The 23,757-nt window shown below is 39.4% G+C and overlaps 1 protein-coding gene across 6 annotated transcripts; it reads right to left on the bottom strand.

The window, feature by feature from the left end:
* Nucleotides 1–27: 27 nt before the first annotated feature.
* On the bottom strand, nucleotides 28–23,713 carry invs (inversin). Of its 6 annotated transcripts, none has more exons than XM_055163695.1 (20): nucleotides 23,568–23,646; nucleotides 23,299–23,382; nucleotides 22,996–23,148; nucleotides 15,814–15,901; nucleotides 15,000–15,166; nucleotides 12,687–12,860; nucleotides 11,533–11,700; nucleotides 11,131–11,311; nucleotides 10,879–10,988; nucleotides 10,622–10,793; nucleotides 9,826–9,981; nucleotides 9,595–9,716; nucleotides 9,402–9,509; nucleotides 8,826–8,932; nucleotides 8,535–8,744; nucleotides 6,806–7,032; nucleotides 5,684–6,179; nucleotides 3,740–3,876; nucleotides 1,204–1,290; nucleotides 28–764 (listed from the first exon to the last, which is right to left on the bottom strand). In XM_055163695.1, the coding sequence occupies exons 3-20, from the start codon at nucleotides 22,996–22,998 to the stop codon at nucleotides 646–648; spliced, it is 2,832 nt and encodes a 943-aa protein (XP_055019670.1). In that variant the 5' UTR covers nucleotides 22,999–23,148; nucleotides 23,299–23,382; nucleotides 23,568–23,646; the 3' UTR covers nucleotides 28–645. The 6 variants fall into 6 exon arrangements, with proteins under 6 accessions (XP_055019670.1, XP_020792919.2, XP_020792921.2 ...); XM_020937260.2 differs by having other exon boundaries at nucleotides 22,996–23,100; XM_020937262.2 differs by lacking the exon at nucleotides 23,568–23,646 and adding an exon at nucleotides 23,464–23,481 and having other exon boundaries at nucleotides 22,996–23,100.
* Between the last annotated feature and the right edge of the window lie 44 nt (nucleotides 23,714–23,757).

Below are 23,757 nucleotides of genomic sequence, written 5' to 3'. Positions count from 1 at the left end.
TTATTACAATAAGAAACTTGTTGCCAGTGAAGTTTTAATCAAAATCCTCTTTATTTGTATAGCACATTTTATTGAAAAACAGTTTCGGAGGTGCAAATACATTTCTAGCCCACCCAATCCTTATTAAAATTATAAAAACAGTAAAACTAAATAAGAGCTGCGGAAAAGCAATATTTTTTACATATTATTTAAAATATATAGAGAGAGTATGTTAAAAATATGTGGCATAGTTTAGTATAAAAGTACTTGTGAGAGTGGGCAGTGTAAAATGAATGTACGCTGGTGGTTGCAGGTGGGCGATCTCTATGACTGGTTGTTGATAGAGCGCTTCATTCTACACAACAGGAGGAAAGGTTATCTCGGTATGTGAGCCAGTGCGACGGAGAACGGGCAAGACGCAGCCAGACAAATGTGTGTGTGTGCGCTTTACAATAATGGATGAAAGGTTATCTTTTACACACACTATTTCTGCGGACTTAACCCCACCCTGTGAGGTCATGGCTCTGATGTCACAAGGCTTAATTTTAGCAAACCGGGCGCATTGAACGGACAATGTGTGGAGTAATTCTATAGAGGTAAGGCCACCAGACAGCTGAGAAAACATGAAAGGCCAGGACTTGTGTGATAGACTGTGTGTGTGTGCGTTTAGTGTTGCTTCAGTATTCTTCTCTGTCTCTGGTCGGCGCTCTGTGGTCGGAGGTGGTACGAGTAGTGCTTGGCATGATTCACCACATCAGTCAGATGCACACAGTCTATACCACTCACTGCAAAAATGAATAATGTGAATGATTAAAGGTTCAATATGTAACTCTTGAGGTGCAAGATCTCTCAGTGTCGTGTTCTTATGGAGATGGGATTGCTTTGCCTACGTTTTAGGCCATAATATAGCTCAAATCTGTTGAGAGGTGAAACTACTCACAGTAAGAATGCAAGTTTTTCAAGATGCTTGGGTGATTTTAAAAAAGCTATATCGATATGTTTAATTAATGTCATGCTGTGCAACATTTCTGGCAAAGCAATAAACATCTTATGAGATCTGTAGTGTAGATAAGACAACCCTCACCAGAAAAGTTGCAAAGCACTATGTAAGACTAATGCATTATTATTATAGCGCACCTTTTATACACTTAAATAAACATTTAAAATACGTCATCAGGATCTTCAATTGAGCTGGTAAATTATATGTATTGGAAAAGTACATACTCTGGCTTGCAGTACGCAGCGGTAAATCCACAGGCACCTGGGACTGGGACCCCCGAAGAGATCGCCCCCTTCGTGTCACGGAGTTGCCTTAAATAGAAGAATAATTTAAAATCTTGATCAGCAATTTCATTATTTCTATTCACTTATGTAACAGTGTGTTATTCATGACAAATCAAGTAATCAGCCAAAATGTGACCTAACCAGGTTTATATTATATTTGCATATTTATGTTGAAGTTTTGGTCTAGGTCATGAATGGTAATAACAATAATGTCACAAACACATTTATCTTTGCTGTCGCCTGCTTATCTCCACAGATCTCTTATTGCTTTACCTGCTATTTTCCCCAGTATCACATTAAACTTATCTGTATTACATTTATTCATAGTGGCTTAAAATACCTTGAAAAACATGTGTTGTTGGCTGTAATTTGGCAATTCTGAATATAGACAAGTTTAATGCCCTAATATGGAACATTCCAGGCAAAGCAATAACATCTCCATGGAAATAAGCAGGTGGCAGATTCTTCACCAGAAAAGTTACATAGTGCCCCCTTTAAACTGTATGAAATTAAAATATCTATAATGACAATAAATGGTGACCCTGTACAAAGTTGTGTGTCAAACATCAGTCTACATCTTGTAAATTAGGGCGGGAAGTGAGAAAATTAGTCCAGGATTGGGTGAGGTTACGTGTGGCTCTGTGTATTTAGCTGATAGCTCCAGCTTTGACATTCTTCCTGACAGCTTTGAACTTTTCACAGTGCCAGGACTGTCAGAGAAGGAGAGAAAGAGGGGAGATGAGGGGGGGGGCGAAAAAGGAGGAGGAGAGAGGCGCGTCAGAGGGCTGGACTAAATGACATGCATAGTTGTAGGTTTTGGTCACAGCGAGGTTTCTACGCAGCCATCCCATCATCACCTGCTGATGTGTGATGAAGGTCAGCGCTGTCTGTGGAGCGAAACCTACCAGAGGTTCTGGAGGGGACCGTACGATACTGGCCTGGTATTTGGGAGGGGCTCATCTACGCACTTCCTGCATACATCAATTGCTGTTGCACTCATATGTCTGGGTCACAACACTGTATGAACCCATGGTATTTAAAGAGCCCATATTACACTATTTTATGATCTATGTTATAACGTTTCATCATCAGAAACACCTGGATTTTTGTTTTTGTTTCATTCACATAACCACAAATCCTGCATATTTAGACTGAGTTCTTTTCTCAAACAGAAAACACCTGTTCCACTTTCTGATGTCATGAGGTAATACAGGAAGTGCTCCAATGGGTTTTTAAACTCCACACGCCTTTGCTAGAATCATTTGGATAACTGTGGCCCTAGAATTGCCAATCTCTGCTTAACAAAAGATAAAATGCAGCTGTTAACTTGAAAACTACCGCTCCATGACATCAGAAGGTGGAACAGAGCATTTTGAGATTTGGAGATGTAGACAGAATTATAATAAATTAAATAAAAGGATTACTCAAACATGTGTGAATAAAACAAAACAGAACTCTGCCTATGTTTTTGATGAGGTAACAGAATTGTAACATGCCTTAAAGCTCATAAAATACCAGATTTTATGTAGTACTTAATATTTAGTTCTTCCAATAACTATTTATAACTTTATTATTACAAACACTTATTAACTTCAAATTATAAATCAAATGTCTAAACCAGGGTTCAACAAACTTTTTTCTCCGGGGGCCACATTATTGCTCCTGACTGTGATGGGGGCCGGGGTCGGGTCGGCCATATAACAGAATTGTATGACGCTGATGATGATCTTTGAAAAACGCCTCACTATCATATAAAGTGCACGCTCCTTACACTGAACAAGCAAATAATCATGCACTGTTCTTTAAAAACTCTGCACTCTCTGTCAACTTTTTGTACTTTAACACTCACCATTTTACTGTCCTTAACTGCACTACAGTACTCACGCTGACTGTCAACGTTTGATCTCGAGCTTGTTAGGTGAAGAAAATTCTGCGGCAAATGTAAATACAGGCTAATAATTTGAATATAAATATAAATACTTCATACAAATATAATTTTTTTATTGAAAAAAAATTACAAAATGCAAGATGCAGATGTGTTATTATTTGCCAAAAAGTAAAAAAAAAAAAGGGCCATGACAGCTTTTGAGGATTGCCTCATAGGGCCAGTTCAAGCGGTTGGGGACAGAGGGGCAGAGGGGCTGAGGGGCTGGTCAAAGGGGCATGGAGGGCCAGAGTCAGCGTGCGGGCCTTAGTTTTGATGGTCTAAACAGTTACTCCTAATATTGCTTACTTTTTAGAGTATTGTAAAATTAATAAATAGTACCTTCCCCAAATACTTTTTACGCTTATTTGATTAATTTCTTTAACCACTACTTTGCACCGCTACTTATTTCAGTATTTACATTGAGTAAAATTTTTGACTACCCTGCTTAATGGGAAATATAACTTGGGCCCAAAATGACACCAACACAATATAAATCAACAAACTTATTAAAAAATGTATTGATGATGCTTGATTTATTTATTTTTTTACCGTAGATGCTTTGTAGCACAGAGCTCCTACTCCCGGCTGATTTACAAAGTGCTGCTCGTGTCACCTTGTGGGTGTGGTGAGACACTGGTACTGCTCGCTCACACGCTTCGACCTCAGACCGCCTTTTCGCACAAAACCTGTGAACAAAAAAAAAGTTCAGATCTGGCAACCTTCAAAGCGCTCGCATAGCTAACACCCCTTCATCTTCTCACTATGCATAGACAAAGTGTAACTATTTATTTAGGATAGTTAATAGCCTGCACATATATAAAGGAAAATAATTGTGTTAGCTGAATAAAAGCAGAAAGTACCCCGCTGTGCACACAAGCCTATGGAAACACAGATATTTGCTGGTAGCTATTAGAACAACAATACTGAACTTTTAGCCTCTAGTTAAACTGATATCAAAGCCTTAAATTATAGTGCCTCCGTGTCTCCCCTCTTCTATGCTCTCCACTGGAATGAGTGCGGTGGGAGAGGACACATGTGGATAACAGATGGGCCTATTGTTTCTCAAGGAGCTCCTGAGCACCCAATTACAAAACCTAAAATGTATATGTTCTTGGACATTTATTGCAATTTTTTATGTTAATAGTTAATTTTGTTGCTCCATTATGTTAGCTATAGTGATGCAACAATACAGTATCCAAATTTTAACCTGACAGATGCTGCTTTTTCTCTAAGTAAAAATCTCTCCTTAACGATTGCTACAAAAACACTTACACTGAAGAGCTGCAAATTGTCTATGATTATGGTACATTCTTACATTCTTACATACTACTAAAAATATTTGTAAACCCACAAACTCTCAAGCCCAGACATTCATTCTAGGCAATATGGGTGAAGTGTGTCGCCTAAGGACTAGGGATGTAACGATATCCAGATCTCTTGGTACGATATTTACTGCGATATTTTGGAAAGGTTAATATAATTGTAGATAGGACACTTTTTTTGGTTTTAAAAAACCTTGACAAGACTTTGGTGTGCATTATTTACGTCATAATCCCAAGAATTCAAGTATAAACATATTTCTTCATGTTGTCTGCACTGAAATTAATCATGGGATATGTAGTTCCCTATGTTTATAAGCTGTTGCTATTGTAAAACCATGCATTTAAGCAAAGGAACTTGTAATTTGATATATTGTGACAGCCCACGATATTATTGTGAGACTTTTGACGATACGATGTCACAATATTTCGGTTATCGTTACATCCCTACCAAGGACAGTTTCCAGTAGAGCAGCAGTGGCTCTACTCCTATTGATACTTTTAACACAATGCACAATAGGGATCTAACGATATCCAAATGTCTTGGTACGATATTTTCACAATATACATCTCATGTTACAATATTTATTGCAATATTTTGTGGAGACAAACAAAATTGTGAATATGCTACTTTTTCCTCTTAAAATGCCTTCACAAGACTTAATTCAAATAAGTAAGATTTAAAAGTGCTTTGAAATGCTCTTTCTTCATGTAGTTTGCACTAAAGGATCATGGTCTATGTATTTCCCTCTGTTTTTTTTTAGCTATTCTTAAACCATAATGAATTTAAGCAAAGAAACTTGTGATTCGATATATTGTGATTGCCCACGATATTATTGAGAGACTTTTGATTATACGATATCACGATATTTTGGCTACCGTTACACCCCTAATGCACACATTAACAAACACTGTCAAAAACAAACGTGTGAGAGACTTGTTTAACAGCACACATCAGTTCACCTGTAGTTCCAGCTAAGTCAGTTTGTTATGGCCGGATAGTGTAAAAATAAAGCACACATCAAAATCTAATAAGTTAGCATCACACCCCAGGGAATGTTGACGAAATCAGCTGCAAAGTATCAATACCCAGCGGTCAGACAAGCAGGTACGGCCACAAGTACTAGGTCAATAACAAACAATAGATTTTATTTTTTCTTCTTTAAGTTCCTACCTCCTCCAGGCCAGCTGAATGGTGCATGCAGCTTTGTGTCTTCTCCTGCGTTGTTCACGATCATATTTCCTGTTTTGTGCAGAGGCCGAAACACTGGATTTTTTTAGTGCATTTTTGTCTGAAGCTTTAAAGCCTCTTCCTGAAGCATTTCTTTGGTGAGTTTGATCTCTGTCTGACGATTGCTCCCTTCTGATTTGGTTTTTCAGCTTTTGTGTTGAGGTAGATTGAGAAACAGTCTTACAGCTCTGCAAAGTTTCATTAGCGGACATTTTTTTATCTTTACTAATGGCATCCGTTTGGTCCATAGTATTAACATTTCTGTGCATAGATGACGGCCTTTCTTTCATTTTAGGCACAGAAGGAGGTCTTGGTTTGAAAGCATATTGTTGCATATTGTCCGTAATACTGCTAGTACAGGCTTCATTGTGGCTTGGAGCTTGAAACATTTTGGGTGATTCCGCCACTGGACTTTTTCTGGACAATCTTCTTTTCTGACCTGTCCATGAGAGAAAAATGACATATTATATTAAACACCAAATTATTGTAACGTGGCATTTTTGGTAACACTTCACGATACAGTAGAGTAACAGTCTAGTAAGAGGAGAAGAACCCCACGTTAACTAAAAGTGTTCATATTAATTACTTTAACTCTAAACAGAACAAAAATGACATTCTACTTTTGTTATAGTAAATGATTGATGAATTCTTGTCTGTATGGAAATGTTCTTTTGCCTGGTATTTCACATTTTTGCATAATATGTATCTACCATTTATTTAATTATAGTTTCTTTTTTATTTTAAGATTGCCTCTCCTCAGATCTGACCTGTAACTTGGCCTGATGGTGTCAATTTAATGCTATTCTGTGGAGCATTCTAGGCCAAGGACTAACATCTCCATGGAGACAAGCACACAGCAGACCATCCAGAAGTAAAGTTACACTGTGGACTTTTAACCTCGTCCCAAAATTAAGATGTACATTTTCAGGATGGTTATCTTGTAATTTCTGTGTTATAATAAAGAAACAGGGCAAAATGTATTATCCCAGTTACCATGTTATTTCCTTGCAATTATTATTCTATGATCATTACTTACAAGGTAAAGTAAAGTATTTTCTGTTGTACCTTTAAGCTTTTCCTCTGTATTTCTGGCATGTTCACTTTTGTTGGTGTGAGATTTCTTTGTTTCTTCCACAGAATCGTTCAGGGACAAGTCTTCAATGATGTGAACCAAAGATGATTTTTCAATTTTCTCTGATTCTGTCCTGACCAGAGGGGGGAGTCTCTTCTCACTGTTGGTCGACACAACTCTCCGCACTGCATCTCTCTTACGCTGTTCCTCTTCGCGTTTTCTAAAATAAAGCAATAACATTTTTTACTGAAAATGTCAAAATTATGGACAGTAAGTTTGATAACACTACATAAAGGTAATTGTGCCACTGTTTGAAGGATTTTTTGATGTGTTGGCAGGATAGTATAAGCCTGAAAGAGGATGAAGAGTGGGGAGAGACATTCAACTAATTCAACTCAGAACACTGAAACACGCTGTGATTCATATGCATTGATCGTAAGTAGTAATTTTCCTTTGAGGTTAGTTTCTTTAATGGGACTCATCGGTGACCACCTGTTCTGACGGGAAGTAAATGTCCCATTATTTTTTCTCATACACTTTTGGGAAAAAAGAAAGGAATCCTGCAGACAAAATACCTGAAGAAGACCACATGGCTGAAATGCTACACGTAATAAATTTACTTTTTGGAAGGATTGACGGTGTGTGGGATTCCTTTCCTCCCATTCATCCAACACACCCTCTTCAACGTTCATGTGTGAGGTCTGCTGCTCCTTTTTCCCATAGACTTTTGGGGAAAATAAGTATATTAAGTGTTTGAAAGCTTACTAACAACCACATTCCCCTTAACTTTATTTATTTAAAATATGTCTCTGAGATTTTAGAACCCACAAAGCTGCTGATACATTTACGGTTTTCAAAGATTTTAGACTGAACCTAACCAGATTATTTTTTAAACTCTTAATATTAGAATTTTTGGGGAAATCTATGGGAAAAATTCATGTAAAAAACTGGTGTACTTTGAAGTGGGTGGGTCCATAAATGGTAATAAAGCAAAATTGACAATTGACAACTGTGAACAAAATAACTAGGCCTAAGACGCATATGTGTGTACATGGACGACAGTGAAGGATAGATATGTTGAGAATGTGACTCTAATGGGTAAAGAAAGGATGACTTTGACTGATGCTGGCAACACAGGCACAGGCAAGCAAATATAAACTGCAAAGGCCCCTGCTTGACAGAGATGGAGCAATGAGTTAATATGAATAGGTGTAGGTCATATTAACGAAACCAAGGTGGTACAGAGAGTTTTCTGTTGAGAGAAGAACTCAGCCTAAATAGGCAGGTGTATTAAATCAGGAAATAGCGTAATATGGATTCTTTAACCAAATAATCTTGGCTTTCCTAACCATAAACCACCAATAACTTTGAACTGTAACTATATATTAGGAATGTAACAATAACCAAAATACTGTGATATCGTATCGTCAAAAATCTCACAATAATATCATGGACGAAGTTCCTTTGCTTAAATGCATGCAAACATGAAGATATATGTTTTTTCTTGAATTCTTGGGATTACAATGGAAATAATTCACACCAAAATCTTGTCAAGGTATTGTAAAAGCAGAAAAGTGTCCTACCTACAATTAAGCCTCTTCAAAATATCACAATAAATATCATACTGTGAGATGCATATCCTGATAATATTGTACCTTGAGATTTAGATATTGTTACATCCCTACTATATATCCTACATAATAGAAGTCAAGTTGCCCTCACTTGGCTGCATCCTTGCGCAGTTGCTCATGCCTCATGAGGAGCTGCTTGCGCTCCCTGAAGGCCTTTCGAACGGTGTACCCTTTATAGACCGCCTGGATGGTTGCCGCGGCGATGTCCTGGATGGCCGCGATGGACAGGGCGCCGTGCTCTAGCATAAACTGTGTGACCTCGCTGTGTCCCCCCAGAAGAGCGTAATCCAGTGGGGTGTACCTGAACAAACAGTACATTTGTATTCACACGTGCCCCCGCTTTACTGTCCCCCTCTCCCTCCAAAAAGGACCTGTCTCTCACCTCTCCTCTGTGTGCTCCATGTGATTGGGAAACGCACTGTAGCCGAGCAGCAGCTTCACAGCATCTAAGTAGCCATTGTTACAGGACCAGTGGAGAGCAGTACGCCCCTGTGTCGAAAAATGCATGTTTATTCAAAATATGTATTACACATATGAGGACATCACCAATTCTACGTTCAATTCTTGTGTTATAATAATGGCAATGGTTTTTAATTAAACCAAAAATGGAAAAATTCTTAATTATGCTTTCAAATGTGACCAGCTATTTGAACTCAGTGAAAATATAATGATAACAATGTAATCTGCTGGTGTCCTTGAAGATGTTGTTGCTTTTCTCGGAATGTTCCACAATATGACCTTAAACTTATCTATCTGGCTTTTATTTTATTACGGATGTTTTTATTGCCATGTAACATTCCAGAGAAAGTAATCATATACAACCCTCTCTAACCCTCAATGCTTTAGAAACTCCTTTTAAAACATCTCACAATAGACTGAAATCTCAAATTAAAATGATTGATTAACTGATTCATCTTTGTCTCCATTATCAGATATGGGAATATTGTGATATGTAAACCTCTTTGTCCTGTATGTTTGGATCTGCATTGTTCTCCATCAGGACGGCCATGCAGGTGATGTAGCCTCCATAAGCAGCACACTGCAGCGGTGTCCGACCTGCGTGATCCTTACAACACAAGAGTCCAGTTCAGCTTTTCTTCATGTAATGTGTGATAAAAAACATGTTTGCACTGAATGTTCCTGCGTTTTACCTGTACATTTGGACTAATTCCATTCTCCATTAATATTTGACAGATTTCAGCATTCCCACCCAAAGCTGCCCAGTGCAGGGCTGTGTGACCGTCCACATCCACCAGGTCCACCCGTGCTGAGCCTGGCAAGGTGAGAGAAATAGCCAGTGAGATCAATAGCCAATAGCCATAATAAGCATAGCGTGCATGGACAGTGCAAGCTACAGCACTAAACTCACTGTAAAAAGTCACCTTTAATGAGAGTGAGTATGACGTCCTTGTGTCCCATCTCACAGGCCCGAAATAGTGGTGTGTGCTTCATAACATCTAGAGAGTCGACCATGGCGCCCCTTTCCAGCAGCAGCCTCACGGTGCTCACATGGCCCGATAACGAGGCCGCATGCAGAGCTGGGTCGCACATACAAACAATTACACTCACACACTAATAAGAGCACTTGAACTGGAACAGGACTCCCCCAGGATGCTCATTCTTTGCTCATTCACTCTCTTATCTTCTCTTTACTTGGAGGCTAATGCCTGGTCAATGGAGGGTTAAACAGACGGGGCAATTTAACAAGGCGTATACACACGAGCCTCTGTGAGACCACCCCCATCCCACTCATCCCAGACAGGCCAGACTGGAGTTAAGTGCATGGAAGTGATCTGTGCATTAGCCTCACTGCCCCTCACACCCTCTCATTAGCATAAGTCTACCATTGCATGTTATGCATGCATAAACAATGACTTGCCCCACCGAGCAGAGTGGCTATGCCAATGAGATTATACATCCAGCCCTCCCTGGGGTGAGAGGGCAATAACACACATGTGTTTCTTCAGGGACTTTGCTAGAATTGAATAAGTCCATTTAAACAGCTCACACCTATTTCCTCTTCGTCTCATCGGGCTCTGCCTCACACCGCAGGGTTAAGAATGTGACATAATTTCAGGGATAATTTCAGTTACTTATTTCATTGTTGAATGTAGTTCCAGCTGGTCAGTGAGCAATAAAGGCATGATTAGTTTTCCTTGGCAGATTTGAGGTGCTCACCTGTGCCTCCGTACTTATCAGCCATGTTGATATCGAGGTGAGGGGTCAGCGCCAGCATGGTGCTGATGACATCATTACTGCCCTTCCCCGCAGCCCACATAAAGGCGGTGCGGCCCTCCAAGTCTGGCTCGTCTTTAACAGTGGGGTGAGATAGAAACACTCCAACAGTCTCCTGCATTAGAGTTCAGAGTTTGTGTGTTTATGTAAATAATACGTATGATTTGGTGTGAAAATGTGTATGCTAAAGTCTGTCTTACAGCATTGTTGCTCTGTGCTCCGTAGTGCAGAGGAGTGGCTCCCTGACTGTCTGATGGGATTGTGCCTGACGTGTTTCTCTCCAGGAGCAGATGCACAATCTTAGCATGTCCTGACAAAGCAAATGTTTGCAAACAAAATACACAACAGATCATATTATTTTGATTAAGTCTAGACTGAAATTAATCCAAGAGTAAATTAACTAAATTTATCAGTGAAAAGGTCACATACAGGAAGTCTGTGTTTTCACTCACCGAGCAGCGCAGCCCAGTGCAGCGGCGTTCTGAAGAGGTTATCATAGGCTGTCACATTGCAGCCTTCGTACGACGTCAACACCTCGACGACGGCCTCGTTACCATCCGCAACGGCAAAGTGCAGGGGGGTCCGGCCCTCAAAGTCCTGCCAGTTTAACAGAGACTCAGTGGGAGCGGCTTCCTGCATTCACATGGAGAAAAAATGTAAAAATAAATGCCAAGTGAAGTGGGCTGACAAAGACTTACTTAACTTACTAACTTACTTAAATACGTAATACTTTCTAGGGATGGGACAAAATCTTGTACAACAAGATCTGGAGATATAAAATTGCCACAAGATATGCAGATCTTGTGAAAATTGCATCTTGTCCCATCCCCAATACTTTCTGTATATTTACTTACCAGAATACAGCGGACAGTTTGCGTGGCACTAGGCTCTTGGCTGTGTGCTGCCCAGTGAAGGGGGATCTTTCCTTCACTGTCTGGGATCCCGATGTTAGAGTCATGTTTGATCAAGAGCCGGACATGTTCTGGTCGGTTGTAAAAAGCAGACCAGTGCAGCGCCGTTTGCTGTGTGTATGAGAAGAGACACATGAGTTAGTCTTGTATAGATGCACAAACAGTCTTACTAAACTATTAACACATGTGTTGTTGAGACTAGGACTGCATGATATGAAAAAAAGATTAAATATTTGATAACTCTTTTTTTTGTTTTGCTTGTTTTGTCTGTTGTGTATCTGTTTGTTTTTGATAAATGTTTTGTTTTGCAATACCCATATTATCGCATTATTTTAACATATTTTTTGGCACAGTAAGTTAAGTAAAAAAAAAAAACAACCTTTATATACTGGCTAATCTGTCAAAATAAAAACAGTAGCTGTGTTAACATGCACACTCAAAATCAGATTATTATCAGTTTTGGACTTTGGAGATTAGTAAAATGACATTTACACAGCAAAATCATTTCCTTCCTTTCAGATCATGGTCATTTAAATAATCTTATAGATCCAAAAATCAGATAATAATCAAAGTTTGGTGTGCGTGTGTATACATAGCCAGTGACCAAATATACAAAATCATTAATAAAATTTGCCTTTTTGTCAATTTACCTGAAGAAACAGTTCATTTCTGTAAAAAATAAGAATAATGTGTATATTACTATATAGTGATATTGATTACTGCATCAGCCAATATTGTGATATCTATATTTTTGTGATATTTTGTGCTGCCCTAATTGAGATGGGACACAGACGCTGAATCTGTAAATCAGAAACTCCAGTCATCTGACTTGATGGATATTGGATTATAACAAAGTAACTACTGATGTCCGATACAGATCAACAGCCCTGGAGACTTATGGCAGGGTTATCAGCTCGACAGGACAAAGCCACACACTGTTAAATCATTGCTTCTGAGTGGCGCTTTCAGTGTGCTCCAACTTCCAATCAGTGTCTTTTTTTTTCAGAGAATCAGTCAGACAACCAGACCGTCTTTCTGATTAGGTAAATCTATGAATAGACTGTCCTAAAATAGTATTTTGGAGTTGCATGCAGCACCTTGTTCTTGTCCTGTGTGTCCACTTCCCCTGGTCCGATGTATTTGAGTAACAGAGCCAGAGCTTTAGGGGAGGGGTGCCGAGTGGCCAAGTGCAGAGGGGTCATCTCCTCCAAATCTTTCTGGAGCCAGTTTGCTCGTCTGGACAACAGCAGCTTCAGGAAACGTACATTCCCCTTCAACATAAACCAACATTTCTGCATCAGGTTAAGTTTAAATTGTTGTTTTATCGTGTACAATTACAATTTTGAGTAAATCATCTGTAATAATATAGTTTTAATATAATATATGGAGTATAAATGTTACCAATCACCTCTATTGATTTAAAAAAAAACAGATTAAGGATAAAATATACTTATAATACGTATTATTTGTTTTTCTGTTTTCGCTGTTCCGGTTTCTTTTAGACTGAGTCAAAAGGAGGGAAGATGAAGAAAGAAAGGCCATCTTAGTCTCCTTTATTATTATAAGACACCGACACTGAAGAATAAAACCCAAATTAAGAGAAACTTGCAGTGTAATCTTTCAAATTAGAATAATATGGTGACATTCCTGCACTTTTGAGTATAATTTTACAGTTCATTCACATATTTTTTTTTTAATACAAAAGGTGAACTTGAGCTTATTATCGTTATCTGGAGAAAACTAATTCTTTAGATATAATTTTTTGTCTATAACACCCACCTTTTAGTATACGTATTTCACAACGGCCAGTTTTATCAATATTAACCTAAGAACAAGAGCTTTGACAAAAACACTCCTTCACTCATGGGCCTTCAGCACTGTCTGCTCCAATCCACAGGTCATCCATCTGTGTTCCCTCGGTGGCGTGTCTCTTTAGTGTTTGTGACGAGCGGTTAAACAGTAAACAGCTGTGGTCCTGATGTCCCCTGTTCTTCATCATCCTCATCATCAGCCTCGTCAGCCTTGGACTTGAGCTCTAACTGGTGGAACAGACTTTTTTCCCACATCCAAATTGGGACTAAACTAGGTCTAAATCAAACCTAAGGTATTTAATCAAGTAATTAGATTTTATTCAAAATCAAGATTCTAAACGTCAATGATCAGCTTGTTATTTTTAATCAAGAGGTCTATAGTCAGTCCTCTGTCAGTAAAAGCATGAGGTTTGGAGCAAAGTTGAGACTTTGAACTAAGAAAATTTGCTTTTTCTGTTAAATAGCACTGATAAAAAGTGTGTATTATTTATGTTCAGGAAATTAATTATCAGAGCCAAAAGAGACAAAATAAACATTACAATTGATCAAAGAAGGAACAGGATTTACTTTATTGCCATTGCTCAGTCTTAGCTAAGCGGAGACTACTTGGAACTAAACCTGGACCAGCGCTAAAACAGGAGCAAATATGACTACATCAGAACTAAACCCGGACCAAACTAGGACTAAACCAGGACCAAACCAGTAGAGTGAGCGCAGCCTTTATGACTGGACACTGGGCTTGCCTGCACACACACATGCACACACACACACACTGCTGCTGCACACTGTCTGTTTTGTGTATTTGCGGTGCTGTGACTGCAGTCTGATAGATCTATCTGGAGTGTGAGCATGCATCCAGACTCTGAGTGTGAGTGCGTCCTGTCCTCCCTATTCCCAGTCCAATTAGATCGGTAATCCCTGGCCTCTCTGCCTGTCTCAGCCACTTATTGATCAGATGTCAGAGAGACAGCGCTCCCCATCACTCCCATTCACACACACACAAGCTCTGTCACTGACTATGGCTTATTATCTCCACTACCTCCTAAACTGAACAATTGCTCTGTTTAAGGACTACAATAGTAGTTATATCATATGATAATGTTATAATGATATGAGAAAGTTATAATGATAACCCATGGTCATTTGTCTTGCAAAAGACATCCTTCAAAAAAGGATTTTTTTTATGACAATGACAATAAAATATTTAATCTTGAATCTACATACATTTTAAATACACAAAAGGATGCTTTACAGTTTAACATGTACAAATATTATATCCCATAGATGGGCCACACAATTGTGGGATCTAATTGCAGTTGTGACAGTGCACACTGCCCAAGAGCTGTGACATTTGAGAGAAGCCTGTCTGGAATATGAACTGCTAAACTAATACAAGAGTCACATGTACTTTAGAACTTATTTGTAAAGATCTAAACTACACGGATAACATGTTGTTTTTTCACAGAAAGAATAATTTATTGCAGAGAACTTTTATTACCTAAATAATTTCAGTGTTTGTGATTTAATGATTCTACTACCGTGTTGTATAATGAATTATGAATGAAGTGTAATTAAAAGTGTATTCATTATAGTTTATACCTTTTGAGCAGCGAGGTGCAGAGCAGTGCGGTGGCTGTGGTCGGCCTTGTTCACGGAGGCTCCGGTCTTCAGGAGGATCTCGGCACAGTCCAGGCGGTCGGCCAGCACACAGTACATCAGAGGGGTCCGGCCAAACTGGTCCTCATGGTCCCGCAGAGAGGGCTCAGCTAAGCACACGAGCAGACAGGCAAAGCAGAAATGAAGACTTAACTACAGCATGATACATCATGTCCTGCCAGAGGATAAGGGCCACTGGGTTTCCTATTAATATATAGTGCCCTCTATAAACAATCTGGACTATGGTTGAGCGACATGACAAACTATTTCTATCACAATTTTCTTAAGATATCTAAAGCTATCTGACCACATGATAGCTGATGAGTAATTTGGGACCAGCACTCTTAAACTGCAATAAAAATTTACCAACAGGTACAAAGCAACCTGAACCTGAAAAATGGCACTCATCCTTTCATCACTCAACAGGTAATCATGGTGCAGTCTGCTTCTGAGAGTTCACACTTTGCTATAAGTGGGTGAGGTTCCTGTGTTTGAGCACAGACCTGACTGGTACAATTTGTACTCATAAACACAACATAACAACATATGTACTACTTGCAAATGTTTGCTCCAGGCCAGCTACCAATGAGCACCTTCAATATTGATTAAGCACTACTGATCAAAATAGCTCCATTTCACAAAATGCATGTGATATAATAATTCTAATAAAAATTATTATACCACAGAATTCTCAACAAAATTCATCAGTTGTTTTCACCTGCATACAAATGTTAGTTCAGTTGTGAGTGAGTCGTACCTGTGATGAGTTTGAGCAGTGTGTTCTTGTCTCCGTTAACAGCGGCAGCGTGAACCTGAGACCCCAAAGAGGCTCCGATGCTGCTGGCCTAAAACACAGCACAGGTGAGGATGATTATGCTACTGTACTTTACACTGGTCCTGTTTGGTCCCGGGTTTAGTCCTGATATTAGATCCTGTTCTAGTCCTGGTTCAGTTATGGGTTTTTACATATTTGGTAGGTTTTCATTTTCCTGGCCTGCCAAAACCACATGCTTTGGCAATACTTAAAGACTGTCTGGTCAGGAAAGATTTTCTTCACATTGTGGGTGCCAAAAATCAGGTTCTTATGAAGTAAATCTTTCAGTTTCAGATGTTTTAGATGTGGATGCATTGTGTAACTTCTCTGGTGGAGGGTCTGTCACCTGCTTGTTTCTATGAATATTCCACACTATAGAATATTCCACAGTATGACATTAAAAAGCTCTACCTTACATTTATCACATTTTATAGTTAATGTTTATAGTTAATGCTAAAAAAAACAGACATTCTGACTGTGAACAGGGTCGCCTCTCCACAGCTCTGACCTGTAACTTGTGCGGTCTCCATGAAGATAGAAAGGTTTAATACCATACTGTGGAACATTCCAGACAAAACAATAAGATGCTTTAAGATGTGGGTTAATTGGGGCTGAAAAATAACACAAAAAGAATTAAAATATTTTTTCTCATGAGAGATTTCATTTTTTTCTTTAAACTTCATTTAGCCTTATTAAAAGATAAAAATGGCTTTCAATATTTATTTCCTTAACATAAACAATACACACCTAACCAAGGCCATTTCACACAAAAGTCAGATCTGTTCCTCTATACTCTGTCTGTAAAAGCATGTGGTTTGGAGTTCAGAGGATTTGCTGTAGACCACTCGATTAAAAAGAGCCAAGCTGCTTATTTACAATTCAAAATCTTGATCTCATTAAAATCTGACTGCATACCCGGCCTTATAGTGTTAATTTAAGTTGCAGCTAATGTTTAGGTTAAGGGGAGGCGAGTAGTGATTATGGTTAAGGTTAGGATCAGTCTCCAGGAAATGAATGCGAGTCAATGTAATGTCCTTATAAAGCTGGAAACCCCAAATGCACGTAGGAATGGGTGTGTAAGTGTGAACGCGGCCTTTCATTGAATCACAACAACACCTGGTATTTGTTATTTAGCTAATTATTTAAGTATGCACATTTATTACCCCACATTTTCCAAAAGCATTTAAAATTATGTAAAACTCACACAAATTAAATTAACAAAGTATAATAGAACACAAGTACATTGACAGTCGGGAGTGTGTGCCCCTGCTGCTGAGGTGTTAAATCTCTTCCTGGCCCCACTTAACCAGAGCCCAGTGAACTCTGGGTAATCTGCAGACAGGAAGCAGCTGGGGAGGGGAGGCCCTGTGTGAGCATGTACGAAGGGGGTCCCTCTTCATGTCTTATTCATGTCTCATTAATACTGCAGAGAGCTGGCTGTGTGTATGTGTGTGTTAAAGGATGTGGGACAAGCCCTGCGGGGCAAAACACAGAAATCAATTATTGCCCCTAAACACACAAATGCTAGAGGCACAGAGTCATAGTCCAATCTCAAATATCTCCAAGACGTTTTTATTAACTCAGGCGCAGTTGTAATGGTAGTACTGGGTGATATGACAAAACTAAATAATCAATAATAATTTTTTTTCTCCCACATTGTTTTCTATTTTGACTAGGTCTTACTAAAACAAGAAAAAAACACTTTCAGTATACATTTTCTAAACAATGCAGACTTTAAATCATTGCTATTTCATGCAAAAAATAGTTAATAATATTTAGTTAATAATATTTCTTTCTACAAAGTTTAACCTCCAAACCACGTGCTTTTACTGGCAGGCAATTGAATGTAGACCTCTCAATAAAAAAATAAAATAAAATAAAAAAAAGCACATTTTAATGACTGAATCCTGATCTAAAGATGTTATAAAGTGTTAGTCCAACAACAGTGGGCTCATTAACAGTTTATAACACCCGTGACCCGTAATTAATCTACCTGCACTGTTGTTCTGCCCATATTGTTTTTTCAGAGTCTATTTTATTAACCTTATTTTGATTACCTTATTTTTATTTTAGTGTAGTTTGAATTTATTATTATTATTCATAGTTTTATGCACTGTACCGCCAAAGCAAGTTTCTAGTTTGTGAATTTTGTTCACTGGCAAAGGCAACAAACCTTTTTCAGATTCAGATTCTTAATTGCCCAGCTCTGTCATTCACAGTTGTAATGTTAAACAAAAACAGCAAGAAACAAATACCATACATTCAAAGAGGCATGTGTCCCCCATTCTCCTCTAAACTCATAAACAGTGCTCCTGGAGACACTGCGTGCAGAATTGCAATTACAGATCATCCTTACTGCTTTCTCACGGTCTGCCAAGAAGTGGTGGAGATTTAACACAGGTTAGTTTGTTCATTTACACTCAGTAGGTCTGCATGCACACAGAAGGCGGTAGGAGGTGGTGGGTATAGGTGGTTAAAGGTGGTTATAGGTGAGCAGTGTGTGTTGGGCATATGGGCCACGTCATGGGAAGTGATGTTCCGTGAGAGAGAGTTTTTACAGGGGCTTTACCAAAATCAGCCACAAACATCTCTAATTTACACTCATTACTCAGTTAGTAACACACAGTGTCTACATAATAATATCTAACACATGCACAACTAAACAGATGCCATAAAATGAGGATCCTTGTGTCTTACATGTGGCAGAAGTCTGGACTATACTCAGTCGAGATTTTGGTGAACTTTTCTTTTATTTTGTTTCCCTTTCAATATCACGGTCCCCAGCTGCTACAATAAAAAATGAATTGATTTTTGAATAATTTTAGATGCAAAAAATGTGTATTTTGGCCGAATGCTGAGATGAGGGACTCATGTCGATACCTCAATTGATGTAAGGGACATTCATATCAACAAGAGAAAGCAATTAGAGTTGCACGAGGACCTGAGTGTTTTGGAAACACCTACAGCGCATCCAAATTTGGCTAAAAAGCCTTTTGAGAAGCAGTGTCTGAAAACAAACAAAGGAGGGAGTAAAAAACAATGGCGGGCCCCGCGAGAGGTTTGGAGTGCTCTCATTTAGCCATTCATACGTGTTCCTCAGGGAGCACTCCACTTGTTAATATGAAGACAATAACTCAGAGTAAACTATTGATCACAGGCTGAGGTCCAGACCAAGTGATTGTGCATCTGTATAAGTATTGATCCATGCTGATGCTGACATTATTTGGTATTTTTTCATATTCTGTCTCATATAAGCACAGTTACTTTAACAAAGACCCTTCCATAAAACCTTTTAGCAACTCTACAGGAGAACCAGGAGACGTAAAGACCAACAGTTTGCACTGAAACTGGACAAATTGCAATGAGGCTGTTAAGTGTACATAGATTTGTGAAGTATATGCTGAGTGCATGTATGTTTATTACTTAAGTACAGTATTTGTAAGCATGCAGCCAAGTATTGGGTAAGATCATTTTCTGTGTTTTGAATGGCAGCTATAAAACAAGTGGTGAAAAGAATATCCACCCGTAGGGATGTGTGATCTGTAAAGCCCTATTTCTTGGGGACTTCCTGGTTCCCCACAGACCAATGGCAGCGTTCCCTCGGCTGGGGGCTGAGGCCTGGGGCGCAGCAGGGCCAATCAGCGTGTGGCCAAAAGGCTGAGTGACACTGAGATGGGCTCATTTACATCATTACCACAAAGCATCCTGACAAATGAGCCCCCAGGGCCACAGCCAATCACCTGGGAAAGTAATGCAATTAGGCGGGACCAGAGCTGTCAATCAGCAGCTGCAGGGGTCAGGCCTGTGGCTGAAACGTGGCTCATTTCCCGTAGTTCGCAGCCACTTGGAGACTGGTATCTGGAGCTACAGAGGGATCACAGTCACATCAGTGGAGCAGAGAGTTGAGGATCTGTTCATAGGGGGCACACTGAGGCTGCTATCTACCTCCTGGGGGCGATAGAGAGGGCTGCTGTGTGCTTGCTTAAGGGACACACAGACTGACTGCTAACTCTCTAAGGACTGTCACCTGGTGCTTAGCGTGTGCATAACCACATACATCTGTGTGTGTTTACATTTGCACACGCACACTGACCCACTGGGACTCAGGGCTGTTTATGTTTGCGGTGTGAGCTCTGTGCCAAGATGACACAAAGTGGGAAGCGGGTGTAGCCACAGGGAGCTAAAAGTGGTGGAGAATAGCTTAGTGTTTGAGTGGCATGTAAGTGAGCGCTGCTGGTAATGAGGCTTATCTTAGTCCCATTAGGTGTGGTGATATCATACCGGTGCACTCCACTGAGTCGATAGGTTCTGCCCAGCACGGAGTTAATGTTAGTGTGCGGTATGGGCTGGTCGATGCTGCTGTGACTGGCAGATGCTCTGGCCATGTAGATTAATTAAAGACACTGAAGGCACCTTGACCATTTTCTTGATATAACTGAGTGTCCAAACTATGACCCAGAGGCTTAATGTGACCCTCTAAGCACTTTTAAATAGGACAGAAATAGCATGGGTCACACTTTTCACAGCAAGTTAAAAAACATACATTATCATAAGGCCTTTAAAGGTGCATTGCGCAACTTTTCTGGTGGAGGGTCCATCACCTGCTTGTCTTCATGCTTCTATTGCTTTGTCTAGAATGCTCCACGGTCCATTAAACTGACCTATCTCAAGGGAGACAACTATAGGCTACAATACAGGTCAGATCTGTGGACTGGCAACCCTATTCACAGAGAGAATTATTGTATTTTTGAGCAGAAGAAACACCCATAATGAATAAATGCTAGACAGGTCTGTTTAATGTCAGGCAATGGAACATTACAGGGACAGCAATAACATCCCCATGGAGACAGGCAGGCGACGGACCCTCCACTAGAAAAGTTGCGCAAGGCACCTTTAACAAACACGTTGGTGAGGCAGCAGTAAGTGTGGGGCACAAAAAAGAACTATAAAACCTTGCTGAATTAGATTAACATATTGTGCTGACAATAAGATCTGACCCAAACAGCAGTGATAGGACCACAGGACCACAGGAGTTCACAAAATTACAAATATTAATACAAAAACTACTACAAAAGCTAACAATAGCAGATTAAACTCAGATTATATTATTAAACTCACAACTCAACCCCAAAATTTAAACTCACTCCAAGGCCTCTCTTTTCTGCTATGATGCATAAATCCTCAATAAAATAATTAGCTGATTTGATTGAATACAACACCGTCAGTTGATTAATCGACGAAATCTAATGCTCTACTGAATTGTTTGCACATATTTGGACCATCTGATTTTTTTCTCTATTCTAATTGATGTTCACAAATAGTGTTTTTACTGGGCAACTATCTGTGACTAAGTAGTTTCCTAAACACACCCATTTCAATGACTCACTGGCTGCCTTTACCTTATTTGACTTATAACTAGCCCACCGCTTTATAAAATGTTCCTATAATTTTTAAGTACAATAAAAAAGTTTGAATACCCCAGGAGTAAGGAAGAACAAAAGTATATATACCCAAGAAGACTGAGAAACCAAGAAACCAAGAAACCAGACATTGCCCGATAACTGAGATGGAGATAGAGAAGCGGTTTGTGTCATCCCATTATATCACTAATGAGGCAGCCTCGGGGGGAGAGCAATAAGACGGCAACGCAGACAGCACAAGCCAGGAGAAGGAGAAGGCCTGAGAGGGAGTGAGGTTTAGGGAGGGGAGAAAGAGAGGGAAAGGGGGGGGTTAGACAGGGGAGAGAGGGAAGGAGAACAGGAGAGGAGAAAGTGGAGAGACAGGGAGTAGAGAGGAATAAGGGAAATCAGGAGAGAAAGGAGGAGAGAGAGATGGAAAAGAAGTCAGAGAGGGAGGAAGGGAAGAGGAGCAGCAGGGGGAGAGATGGTGGAGAGAGAGGAAAGAGAGAGAGGGAGGGACTGGAGAGAAAGAGAGAGACAGAGACAGAGAAAACCGCAGATCAGCTTGGGGAGTTATTCTTCCTCCCAACCTCCACCCCCTCTACGTCTAATTGGACTAAAACTGTGATCTAATTAAATGTCCAATTAAAGTGCAGAGAGCAATGTGCCCAGTGGCGAATCAGAGTACAGGGACATAATCAGCGAGAAAAACAAACAAAAAAATCAATGGCAGCAATGCAAAATGGAAGAAGAAGAAGCAAAACGAGAAGGGAGATGAGGGCAGAGCAGGTGAAAACATGATAAAGTGATACTAAATTAATAGAGTAAAATGTAAAAAGATCTAAAGGAACAAGCATGCACTAAAGCTGGTGATATCTGAATAAAAGCATCAACAGTGCACTAATTACGACATACATCTATTAAGATATTATTTATTTTATTGTCAGCACTTATCAGTAAATGTGCAACTACAAGTGAAATCTTTCAAACAAACAAGTGCTGTTAAGTTTTAGGCAGAGGCTTAGTGGTTAGAACGCTTAACCATTTGGACCATTAATTCTGTCATTGTATCCTTGGGCAAGACACTTCTTTACCCACCTTGCCTATCTATAATGCGGTGTGTTAAGAGTGAGCTCCTGGCACAGAATGGCAGCTGTAGCTACAGCAGCTCACATCCACCAAATATGAATGAATCATGCATAAAATACACAAAATATTGTCACTATAAGATCAGTGCATTTATATTTTTATTACTGCATTTACATTTATTATTATTAATGAAAAAGCATAGTGGAGAGACAATGATTAGTTATTAATTACAGTGGTGATGTATGTATCATTTTGGGAATCTGCGGTTTATTTTGAATTAAAAACTCCATCACTCTTCTAATACTGAGACAGAAGGAGTGTAGAGAAAATCTTCCTCTGACTCCATCTGTGAATTGCCTGCACACTGTGAACCCCTATAGACAGCTTTAGCCCATCAAATATTAATGTTGGGATTCAATTCAACATTCTCCCTAATCTCCTTAACAATTAGGTGTCTAAAGCTCACACATTTAGAACTGTGCTCGTCTCAGAGGTATTAAACTCTTGAGACTCCAATAAAGTCATCAATGTAATCAATGTAAATAACAGCTTTGTCCAATAACTCCAGAAAACTTTGCTTTGTAGTTCAGTCACAAATGCAAAGTTGTGTGTGTTTGTGAGAGTGCCAGAGTCTTACCATAGCTGTATTCAGAGAGTCGCTTCAGCAGATGTTCCCCAGTTCACCGCATCATTTGTGGGTGTTATTTTAGATCCAGCTCCCCTACCTGTCTGATCCTGGTTCCTGATGGGACAGAGAAGAGGATCACTCTCACACTGTGTCCATCTCCACCTGTTCACACAAACAAGTGCCAGCTTAACAGTGACACTTGGGCTGTTACAGACAATGGATGACAAACATTCAAGCCAGTCTTTAAAATCTGCAATAACAATGTAGTTTTTGGTTTAAAATTAAATTTAGATAGTCTTTTCTATAGCTCACCCATAATAGGTCATCAACATAATAGAAACAACAAAATAAAGCACTTTTTCTTCACAAATACACTGAGTCGTCGTTTCCTTTGTCCTAAAACAAAAACAGACTAGATACGTTGAAAGATAATCAGTGCAAAAAGAGAAAAAAAGTGATGCAACTCCATCTTTTTACTTGTAATCGCATGCGAAAGTCTTACAAATAGACACTAAAACGTCCAGTTGCTTTCGTTTTTATGATGGCTGCTATGTCCACTGTATTGTTGATGATTTACTTACCCCTTCTTTAAAGTTCTTATGTTAAAGTTTTCTTCAAGAGTCCCGTTTACTGGCAACCAAACAAAAATACTACATCTCCCGTGAGTTTTAGTGAGAGTGTGTTCATACCAGCCATGTTCGTAGTTTTCATGACAACTTTAGATGGTCATTTAATGTGTTTAGAAACTTCAATACCCAGAATACAACGCGA

The sequence above is a fragment of the Boleophthalmus pectinirostris genome, unplaced genomic scaffold (genome assembly GCF_026225935.1).
Source record: "Boleophthalmus pectinirostris isolate CB_2022bp ecotype Guang Dong unplaced genomic scaffold, ASM2622593v1 HiC_scaffold_6, whole genome shotgun sequence".
NCBI classification, from domain to species: Eukaryota; Metazoa; Chordata; class Actinopteri; order Gobiiformes; family Gobiidae; genus Boleophthalmus; species Boleophthalmus pectinirostris.
This window is presented reverse-complemented; position numbering and strand designations above follow the sequence as displayed.

Excerpts from the sequence above, each read along its gene's own strand:
- invs (XM_020937259.2), bottom strand. Across the intron at positions 6,180-6,805 it reads TACAGAGGAAAAGCTTAAAG|GTCAGAAAAGAAGATTGTCC; the intron begins GTACAACAGAAA and ends TCTCATGGACAG. Across the intron at positions 1,291-3,739 it reads TGTGCTACAAAGCATCTACG|GCAACTCCGTGACACGAAGG; the intron begins GTAAAAAAATAA and ends CTTCTATTTAAG.